The 11618-nt window shown below is 34.1% G+C and overlaps 1 protein-coding gene across 1 annotated transcript in view; it reads right to left on the reverse strand.

Moving 5' to 3' along the window:
* The window catches only part of LOC132565658 (RNA polymerase-associated protein CTR9 homolog), a 41151-nt gene extending 29648 nt beyond the window's left edge, over positions 1 to 11503 (reverse strand). Inside the window, exons 1-15 of the mRNA XM_060230353.1 lie at positions 11459 to 11503; positions 9239 to 9337; positions 8682 to 8921; positions 8003 to 8092; positions 7486 to 7664; positions 6724 to 6919; positions 6192 to 6299; positions 5815 to 5934; positions 5440 to 5556; positions 4778 to 4867; positions 4296 to 4424; positions 3840 to 4023; positions 3558 to 3646; positions 3090 to 3275; positions 2456 to 2543 (exon numbers count right to left, since the gene is read on the reverse strand). Coding sequence (XP_060086336.1) covers positions 2456 to 2543; positions 3090 to 3275; positions 3558 to 3646; positions 3840 to 4023; positions 4296 to 4424; positions 4778 to 4867; positions 5440 to 5556; positions 5815 to 5934; positions 6192 to 6299; positions 6724 to 6919; positions 7486 to 7664; positions 8003 to 8092; positions 8682 to 8921; positions 9239 to 9337; positions 11459 to 11503 — 1960 coding nt within the window. The remainder of the gene's footprint in view (positions 1 to 2455; positions 2544 to 3089; positions 3276 to 3557; positions 3647 to 3839; positions 4024 to 4295; positions 4425 to 4777; positions 4868 to 5439; positions 5557 to 5814; positions 5935 to 6191; positions 6300 to 6723; positions 6920 to 7485; positions 7665 to 8002; positions 8093 to 8681; positions 8922 to 9238; positions 9338 to 11458) is intronic.
* Between the last annotated feature and the right edge of the window lie 115 nt (positions 11504 to 11618).

Raw genomic sequence — 11618 nt, forward strand, 5'->3', positions numbered from 1 at the left:
TAGGCAAATACAGAATAGTGTCTGTCCTCTATTACAAAGACTACTACCTCCGACAGTGTCTTCTCTTGTGTATACAGGTTAATGTCCTCTAAATCTGGGACGCTCACGTTTCATAGACACATGACTTGTGTATACAGGAGTGTGTCACAACAGTATTGCTGTTAATCTTGATACTATTTTGGCATGTTTATTTAACCTCAGGTGATCAATGACTTTTCTTATATCATTTACGATGTAGAAGAGCAATCTAACAATGTTCCCTTCACCAACTAATGTCATATTTACCATGATCCGTTTATTCCTATAGAAGATACAGGGTAAATGATTTTGAAGATTTCCTTCTATTTCTAAGATGGGAAAATCTAGTCTAGGAGAGCCAGACTCTCTATCAATTTGCTTCTATTTATCCTCACAAACCTCTATTTCCTTTTTTGGGCCTTTAATAGAGCCAGACTCTGTTAATTTCCTTCTTTTTTTCCTTTTTGGTCCCTAGTAGGGCCAGACTCTCAATTTACCTCTATTTCTATTTGAGCCTTCAGCAGGGCCAGACTCTATTTATCCATTTGGGTGTCTAGGAGGACAGATTCTCTATCAATTAACCTCTATCTATCTTAATGAATTTCTATTTCCCCTTTTGGGCCAGATTTACCTCTTTTTTCCCTTTTTGGTACCTAGTAGAGCCACACTCCCAGATTCTCTATCAGTTTACCTCTAGTTCTCCATTAAGGCCTCTAGGAGGTCAAGATTCTCTGTTAATTTACCCCTATTTCCCTTTTTGTTCCCTAGAAGGGGCAAACTCTTGAACTCTTTATTAGTTGATCTCTATTTCTATTTGAGCCTTCAGTAGGGCCAGACTCCATTTCTCCATTTGGGCCTCTAGGAGGGCCAGACTCTCTGCTAAGTAAGTCCATCCCTTCATATTTTTTGGGAAAAAAGTTGATTAACAGGCAATTTCTGTTAATTTACCTCTATTAACCCTATTGGGCCTAGAAGAAGACCACCATTACGTCTTCTCTGGCCATCATCCCAAGACATAACATCATGCAAAAATCAAACAATAGACAAAAGGAAAGACTTGTAAATCTGAACATTGTCATGAGTGCAGCCTTGTGAGTTCATTTATTTTTAAAAATTATCTGATACCTCCCCATCTAGATTTTGACATGTCTTTTGGTCATTTGGATTTTCCTCAGTCGCCTCCTAAGCTTCAAAATTTAGGCCCTTAACATACCTCAGAAGTCCTAAAAGGACAAAACAGCTGCATGTTGCATTTTCATTAATTTATGGCTTTACTGCATCAAACTCAAAATTTGTATTAAAAGTTGCTTGTCACTTGTAAGTCTTTTATATTACCCTTTAATTATGATGTAACATCTTGGAAATTGACCATGAAATGTTACCAGTAGACTAATAGGTATCCAGTTTAGACAATATAGTCAATATTTTATTCACAATGGTTAATGCGTACATATACCTTTTCATAACAATACCGGCTCCTCCATCTGGGAATGGTGATAATTTATTCTTTGGGTGTGCTGACTGAGCAGATGGTATGCTAGTTCTAGGATAAGAATGATACCGATTGAGTTGACCTCAGCCTTGATGAATTTTTCTATACTAGACTCACCTGATACACTTGGTACATACTATTTCCAGTATACATTATCGTTTATTGTTTGCTTAATTCTTATTGATTTTTCCAGTTGATCATTCCATATCAATAGTGTTCTTAATGATAAATTTTTTTTCCATAGCATGTTCATTCCAGATTAATATTTTTCTTATTGATGAGTGTTTTTTTCTAAGCGTTCTCCATTCTTTGAGTATTTGACAAGCCTTTCATTCCAGGGAGGTACTTAGGTCATTTTTCTTTGGACTCCCTCTCTCATGTCCAGGTAACTTTTGAGGTGTGATGCCCCTACAGGACTACTATAGTGTAGTTGTGAACGTAAAATATATCTTTATAGAGAAAACAGAATTTTGTGCAATATTCCCCTCCCCCATCTCTCAGGTGCTTCTGACCAATTTGGTCAAAATCCATTCAATCATTGGTGAGTCCAAACAAAGAAACTAAATTCTGGATTTAATTTGAATAGCACTTATACTATGAGAAACTGTGCTAAATGAAAAACTAGCCTTTCAGCACCCCCAGTTTCCAGAGTTGTTAGTATACAAAATCTGGATAATACTTTTGACAAAGATGGGTGTGTTGAAATGTCCTCTACCTTTTGTCACAGTTGAAAAAATAAAATTGCATCCCTTTTAAACATAAATAATCTATGTTGAAATTGGTTAAAATCCCATCATTCATATAGAGTAAGAAGAATTTAGAAGATTTTGAAGATTTACCTCCAATTTCTCTAAAGGCACATTGGCCAACATACATGGGTAAGCTAGAAATGACCAAAATGAGTTGTTTGTGTAAGAGTTGTTTGTGTAAGAGTAAGAAGCCTACCTATGCCATTAGCTGCCCAGATGTTGTGGTCATCATTCCTCAGCACTTGTTTGTACATAGCAAGGGCTCTGTCCTGGTGACGCTTTTCCTACAAGGTCAACAGAGGTCAGGTTATTCAGCAAACTACTACAGCATCACAGGTAGATACAACAATACTAAAGATCAAAAGGTCACTCAAGACACGAACTAACTACAGATGAGTAGATACAGCAATGCTGTGTGTCAAGGAGTCAAAAATATCTCCACATTTCACAAAAGACATAATCTTCTATGAAGAGAGATGCTGCTGATATACAAAGATGAAACAAGAAATGTCTAGAAGACATGAATACCCCTGCTCCTATGTAAACAAGAGTTTAATGAGGTGTAAGACTTCATGAAATTTTTATGTAAACAAAATCTGTTCAGTGGCTCAAGATTTGCATAAAACTTCACACAAAGGGATATAACTAGATACTAACACTGACGAACATTCAAAGGGAGCTAACTTAAGAATATGTTGTATTCCATAGAGCTTAGCAATAAAAGACATAGTATAGTTTACAAAATGTAATATCAATATTTACTTTGATTACTAAAACTTAATAATTTTTGGACAGAAAATTGAAATAAAGTATTATCTTAATTTTTAAACCTTGTCTTTGTCTCTCATTGGCAGATGGAGTGAAGACAGCCACACATTGCCGAGGGCTATCAGTGAGTATGCATCATTCTTGGTGTTTGGCCGACTAATGATACGTTCAAACTTCTTCTGTCCAGGTCCCCACTCCTGCTTTGCCAAGTGAAGGTTTCCAATCAAAGACCAAGCATCTGGGTGATCCTGATCAATTAGAGGCAAAATGAAATCTAACAATCTTATTGTATCTATTAAATTTCAGAAAAGGATAACATACTAATTTTAACTTAAAACACGACAGAAATAACTTTGAATCCATATTTCTCAAATGGAATTATTTTAATCACTTACAACTGAAAATGTATTTATTTATACAATACAGCTATTTAAAAAAATAAATTAATTTGAGAGATGTTTTATATTTTTGAAAAAAGATTAAAATTTATTGACATTAAACAAAGTCATTCTAATGAATCAAATATGCACCTGGTTGATCTGCAATGCTTCTTTGAACCAATCAGAGGCTTCGTAAATCTGGCCCCGATTTCTAGCCATACAACCAAGTCGCAGATAACCTTAACAATAAATATACAAGAAAGAATGACATGAATATTAGCAAAAGCAATGGTCATACTTTATTAATATCCCCCATTATTTCTGTCTAAGAAGACTTAACATTCATAACTTCTGACAATATTATTGACTGCAATCAAACACTTTGTGTTATGTCTTTTAAACTTATATACAAAGACGTAACTTAAAACTTACAGTCAACATAGTTGGGATGTTCTCGTAGAATGTTCTTGTAAAGTCTCTCAGCCTCATCATACTCATGAGTGGCCTCATGCAGTCTAGCCAGGTTATAAGTTGTTGTTACTGAGATAGCACTGTAATATGTCTCATCATGTTGAGCGTCACTCTTTGATCGTTCCAAAGACGCTTCATAACATTTCTGTAAGTCAAGTTTCCATTATTAACAATAATCATTTCTTATTTTTTAACAAGGATTAGTATCTGCGTTAAATAAAGTCAAGTTTTATTCTGTAAGAAACCTGGGGTAAACTAAATATAATGGCAATTTCTAAAGCATTGTCTTAATTATATCTGTGCAATTCTGAACAAAAACAAAACCAACCAACCAACCCCCCAAAAAAACAACAACAAAACAAAAGAAAGAGACGAGGACAGATATGTGATATATACATGTTAATTTACTATACAAACCTTGGCCTCCTGTAGATTACCAAGTCTGAAGTGGAGGGCTGCTACATTGTTGAGGATTTCTGGTGGTACATCTGCTTCAACTTTCTCTTTAAGAATCCTTGTAGCAGTTCCATATGCAGACAAGGCACCCTAATCCAATCAAGTCGATTTCAGTGAATGAAAGAAAAAAAGATAATGAACAGGCATTTCAGTATAATTGATACATTTCATCTTTCATCTCAGACATACTCATGCTAGGCCTTTGAATTATTATCCTGAGGAATGAGGTATCTCTGTCAACATTACATAGAGGTGAGTATTTTTTTTCACACTTTCATATCATCCAATATTGGAATTTGTTGCCATTACATCAAACATGAAATGTATGTCAAATCGATTTTTTTTTAATTCTGACATTATCCTACCATGAGTGGCATCATTTTTGGAATTAAAGAAATTCTACAGACAGTAAATTATAATAACAGGATTGTAAGCTTTAATACCTGAACATCAGTCTGTTCCAATATCTGGGCAAGTTCTATCCAAGCCTCCACATCATCTGGAAACTGCTCTGTTACTTTCTTCAAATGTTGCTACATACAAAATAAAACATGAACAAATAGACCTATACTTAGGTACAATGCTTTGAATTTATGATAGAAATATTGCTTAGACAGGAGTTTTTGAGAATTGTCGATGAAAAATGTCTATTGTACCAATATGTATGTACTAAGCCAGCACTGACTGTGATTTGAGTTGATAATGTTAAAAAGTTATTATCTATTGTCAATTTATGAATGGAAATGTAATTCAAACACATTAACTACAGATTTGTATGAAACACTTTTCAATTCTTCATGTTTTTAATTAAACTGACCTTATAGTCCACAAATAATCTTTATAAGGGAAAAAATTCCTACATTGAAAAATAAAAGTGTACACTATATAGACACATTCAAGGCAGTTTAATTTTTTTTTTATCAAAATATGACCAGTGTTCTGATTTCCCTAATTTTATCTGTCTTTTTTGCAAAAATTATAATGATCGATAGCCTGTTTTCCAATTACATATCATACAAAGCCTTCATAAACCAGTATCCTGTTGAAGCAAGCTTCATTTAGTAAATTGTAACTACTAGTGATGCATTTATATATGGAAAGTTACCTTGGCAATATCTCGTTTCCCAAGGTCCTGAGAGTTCGCATACAATGAGCCAAGGATCTTCATAGTCTCATAGTTTCCTGGTTGAATCTTCAAGACTTTTTCAAAACACTGAGAGGCCTGTAAATATACAATGCACTTTATCAGGAACTGTACAGTTATGTGTCAACTCAATGCACACAATAATGGCTTTTCAAAAGTGGAGGACTATTTTTTTCAAATATCTTAAAAGCTTTTGAAAGAGTAATACAAGGTTATCTAATTATCATTCACAACACAATATCTAGTCATCAGTATTTTCCCAAAGGAAAGTTAATGAAGAGAGATAAATCCAACTCCTTTCAAATCAATTCATGATGCTTTTAAAAATTGCCTTACATTTTCATTGTCTCCACGGTAGATGTACATCTGTCCCAGACCAAAGAATGGGAGGACAAAGTTAGAGGGAGAAAACTGGGTAGACTGGTAATAATACTGGAAAGCCTGGTCATAATCATTCTGAAATTAGAATAACATGGTGTCAGTCAAAAATGGTGAGTATCAATGTCATAATGCGAGAGATTGAGACTAGACAGCAATATATGTATTATACATAATATATACAGAATACTAGTCTTACACTAAGATATTGACAGATTTTTTTTATCCATTGCTTCATCTTTAGAACATCTTTAATTTGAAAAAAAAAACTATTTTAGACAAGGCAATCTTAACTGTACAAAATCTGAATATAGAACCAATGATATCTTTCTTACCTGTACATGGAAAGCACGTGCCAGCTGGTAGCAACTCTCTGCCCTCATGGCTTCATTTTCTGTGTTGTGGAAGGCATGTAGTGCAAGGTGCTGCACTTTTTGGTAATCCTATCAAAAATGAGTGTGAAAGAAAGATTTTGTTTGATATAAATTATCCAGGAAAAATAGAAAATTTAAAGTTTCTTCAGTTCATGCTAAAATGGCATAATTTTGATTCTCAACAAAAATCTCCTGTTTTCTTAATTTCATTGAAGTTACTGCCATATTCATTCAATATTAAATATTTTCCCTGAAAACTTTTGATTTAAATGCATCTCAAAATAGTAATTGAGAACACCTTCTGTAAGTTTTTAACCTGTATTTAGCTGGTTTGTTTGAATATCTGTTACAATACAGTCTCTAAACAACATCATGAAAAAAATGTAAGCGAAATCAAACCTAATCACTGATGTTACATCTTTATACCAATGTGCTCAAGCGATCAGATTGTGTATTTAAAAGTGTTTAATGAAGGCTAGTTCTTTGTATGTACCTTTTTGTAAAAAAAGTGGTTGGCAAGGTGGTTGAGGACCATGGGGTTGGAGGAGTCAATGGTGTAGGCCTTGGAAAGGAGCTGAACACCAGCCATAATGGATTCTTGTGTCTTGGCATTCACCTCAAGGATTGCCAGCCCCACTTGTGCCCCTACACACTGAGGATCTAACTGAAGAGCTCGCTCAAATGCCATTCTGAAACATATCCAAGAATTCACAACTGATCTTAAGGATATTGCCTGCATTAAAACATTTAAATATATAATGATTGTTCTTATCATAAAAGTTCAGGTAAAATATATATACATAGCTACCACTGATATCGTCGTAAAACTCTGGTCAAATTAATTTTCTACAAGTCTATTCCATATGAAATATTCTTAGTACAGTTGTCTGACACATGAGTATTATGAAACTTAAATAAAAATACTCTGAATCAATCCATTTCATGTTGATCCAATATCAAGATTCTATCAAACTCATGAAGGAACCCTCAACTCAAAAGTGAGGTAGTGTTGAACATATGGAATTGCATGGGAGGTAAATGTATATCACAAAATCTCTATAATAAGTCAAAATTCAATTCTTACTAGGAATTTCATTGCACAATCTTTAGTTTTTTTTTCTTTTTCTCCTCTAAACTTTATGATTTTGAACTAGAGGTATATCTAATTCAATAATATATCTGACTTCCTATGGGGTTTTATGATGTAGTGCCTGATCTTAAGACAATTCAATAGATGATTACAGCTGAAGTTTACCTTGCTTTTTCTAGTTTGTTAAGTTTGACGAAGCAGTGCCCCATCCCTAGTCTGACAGATGCTGGACAGCTGGGATTTGTCCTTAAAGCTTTCTTGTAGTAAGCCAGTGCTCCTCTGAAATCCTTTTTGTTAAAGGCAATACAGGCTTTCCCCAGTAATGATGGAATGTTGTTACTGGTCTGTAAATGAAATTGAAATATCCTCTACATATTTTGCAAATATCAACTTCAGTTTTCATACGACAGTCACAAGTATCAGATACTAAAGTCCACACTAATTCAATCCACCCATTGAACTGAGAATGTAATAAATTTAGGTAAGCTTAAGAAACATTCTCTATGTCATGCTTAATATATGTGACAAGTAGTAGCAGATGTGTACTACATTTAAATGATAAGAGCTCTTCCATGGTATGTGCCATTTTTGCATTACATTTAAACAATAACATTTGTCTAGAATATGTGTCATTTGTATGGTGTGAGCAAGTCATATGTGTATTACATGTAAACAACAATACCTGTCCCAACACAAAGTTAAACTGTGCATCAGCCTGGTCCATCTTGTCTCCTTCCAACAGACAGAAATATGCTCTTCCCAACAGATGGCTCTAAAAAACGAATAGAAAGAAGTTCTTGTTTAACATTTGATTCTGTAATGCTTAAAAAGAGCAATAACTCTGCACCTCTAAAAAAAATACTTTATATATTACACATACAAGTTACCCTGAAAACCACAAAAATTACAACTACTCAAGCTCATAAAACTAAAAATCAAAGAAATCTATGCCGTTCTTAGGATTACAAAATCGTATCATGCAAAAACTTACATTAATCATTCGTAGTCTTATTTATATTATAAATAAAAATTACATTCCATAATTTTTCTTTATAAAATACTATTCTGGATAATTTTGAGTACTGTAGTATTCAGTTTGCTTGAATTTCATAATCAAATTGTATCAAGTCATAAACATTGTAAACATACTGAAATTTAGTTATATACAGCTGCTTTGATTTATTCAGTTTATACCTGAAACTTTTAAAACACATGCATTACTTCTACTTTGAATGCCATAATTTCAGTTAACCTGTTAACAGTGCAAATACCCATAAAATAAATCTATCTCTCAAATATCTATGTCTACAATATTATGATCTTTTTCAATTCAAACGTATTGTAAAACAAGACCAAGTTACCTGATCATACATGATGATTTTGTCAGCTGTGGTGTAGAGGAGAGTGGCCTGGGTAAAGAGTTCTCTCTTTTTGTCCTTGTTCTTCTCTTTATGGGCCTTCTGTACATAGTATGCTGCCAAGGTGTCAAGGGCTCGCATCTGGTCACGCTCAAAATTGTGGTAGTCAAGTCCTGCATCTGTTCGGGATGCATCTAGAATCTTCACAAAATCTTCTACGTAATTGGATTTGTAATATTCCAGCTGAAAAAAATTGATGTGTTTGAATGTAAAGAAATGAAACTTGATTATTTATGAAAGAGGAGATTAAAAAATTATGCATACAAAATTTTCAAGATTTTAATAGTTCAATGAACTAAAATAGTTGTATTGACACTATCTCCTGTACCAGCTTATAGTAGGTGCTTGATAAGATTACCAGAATACAAGGGCAATCTTGAAAAGTTGAAGATAAATATTTGGTGATTCCCTTACACAGAAATATAAATTTTCAAAAGAAAATGTAATCATCATGCTAATTATAAGGCTTAGAAAAACAAAGTATCATGACATCAACTTACAGCAAGAGTGACCCAGATGTGCAGTGGAGCCACTTCCTGTCGTAAAATACTGAGAACTTCATCTCCTTCTGGCAGCTGGTCTAAATCAAGCTCGATCACCTTACAAAAATAATCATAATAACATGTCAGCAAGATGTTTTTATCAATTTGTTAATTATAATAAAGGATATCAAATATTCTAGGCCTAGAAAGATATGCTGACTGTTCCCTAAAATAACATCGCACAAACTCTTCTCCCATAATCTTTTCACCTATTTTTTTTTTTTTGGTATACCACAATCATCGATTATAGAAGTATCTATCATGATATCAAAAGATAACTTAAAAGTTTTTTGTTTTATAATATGCATATATACCTACCGTATTTGTCCTAATAAGAGCGCCTGGCGCCGGTAAAAAACCAGTAGGGTGCATTTACTAAATAGTCATGGGGTTGTCAAATATCAGGAAGTATGAAGTTACAACATAGTTTAGACTTAAATCAATATGTTACAAATGCCGAGGTGACACTTAATTTTCCACTAATACACCTGAATTGAAACAATGTTATCACTTTCACAAATTGTCAAGACCATCACGTACATCTAGTCCTCATCTCTGGATGCTTGCCAAAAATTTCCATGACCAGTCGGTACTGGTGATGTGTCAAATTTTGTCTCAACACGTGTTGGAGACTGGCAACACTACAGTATGCCATTTTGATCAAAATGAAAAGTTGCGAAAACAAATTCAAAATTAAGGTGATCGAATTTGCCAAAGAAAACAGTAACCATAACGCCGCTAGTCATTTCAAAATTCATAGAAAATGTGTGCAGAGATGGCTGAAAAATGAGGAAAAAATCAGAACCAAAGGAAAGCAGCACCGTAAATGTTCCGGCAGTGGAAGGAAAGTGAAAAATTTGGACACTGACAACGAACTTATGACTTGGTTAACAGACCGATTATAGAAGGGGGTCCATGTAACTGGAAAAGCACTCAGGGCTGAGGCATTACGGCTTCATGAACTTAATGGATGTCAATCTTTTAAAGCTTATAGCGGATGGTTTCACTCTTTCAAACGGAGACATCAAATTTCTATGAGACAGACTACCCATGTAGCCCAGAAAAGTGTATCTGCAATCGATGATCGGGTGGATTATTTTCTATGAATCATTACTCGCATGAGGAGACTGCGTAATTATGAACATCAAAATATCCGTAACATGGATGAAACAAAGATTTGGAAATAGCACAGAGTGTGAATGACAACAAAACAGTTGACGTCGAAAATTTTGAACTTGGAAGCAAGTCAGAAAGTGACTCTGATATGGATAAGGACGATTATTACCATTGTGATAGTCCTGGCCATTGATCATTCAGACCTACCAGTATATTCCGATGTGTGTTGACTTTTTGGGATGAACAATAGAATGTTAGATTCTAGATCTAGTTCAGTGATATAGAACTTTAATGAAGAGTAACGTTACTTTCACAAACACTTAAATATTTTTGGATATTAAAATGTTTTTCTAAAGGTAAGAAATTTATGTTATATTTATTCACTTACAAAAAATATTGCTCTTATTAGAGCAGACGCCCTTAAAAGGACAAATACGGTATATATCCAAATACAGGTTCAGACAAGCACACCCACCCCAGTGCCAACCAAAGACATTTGTGTTCAGGAAGTAAGCATATGCATACATCAATTACAATTACACGACAGGCTAATATCCTGTAGAGGAACAAATATCAGACAATTATTGACAGAGTCTGTATATAACTGTATGCTGGAAACTAAAAAGCGATCAATACTGATGCTCCATCACAGATAAGTATATTTTAACTATAAACTTCAAATAAGCCAGTCATTTTCTTTTCTTTCTTGCCATGTAATTCATAAACAATACAACAGTACAACAAATTTGTTTATATTTACAAATTTCAATTTGAAAGACCTACGGGCAGAACAGTTAAAACAATAACACTTATAGCAGCATGAGAAAATAGCAAGTTGTTCCGATATTTGGGTTCACTAAATGTTCGTTACAACACCAAAATAACATTCAGTCTTTATCAGAGCAGCTGCAGTGTGAACTGATGGAGCAGCAGTGTTTATTATGTACCCCAAATATTCCATCTGTAGTTCTAACGCAGGTCAAAGGAAATGACTGCCGCGATATACATTCAAAATATGGATAGAAAGATAATGTTGAAGAGGCACACAGTTTGACTACTTACTTCGTCTGTATCCCGGAGTGGGATTTCGATCGAGCCAGCCGCCATGCTTCTTTCCGGGAGCGGTACGTGATTGTATTTGATGATTCGATTAAACAAAATAACAAACCAAATTAAAACTCAATATTTTCAATTCATTCGAGGTAAAATAATTCATAGAAAT

Source organism: Ylistrum balloti, unplaced genomic scaffold, assembly GCF_031769215.1.
Source record: "Ylistrum balloti isolate Yb309-2 unplaced genomic scaffold, AGI_CSIRO_Ybal_v1 Utg369730, whole genome shotgun sequence".
Taxonomy (NCBI): Eukaryota; Metazoa; Mollusca; class Bivalvia; order Pectinida; family Pectinidae; genus Ylistrum; species Ylistrum balloti.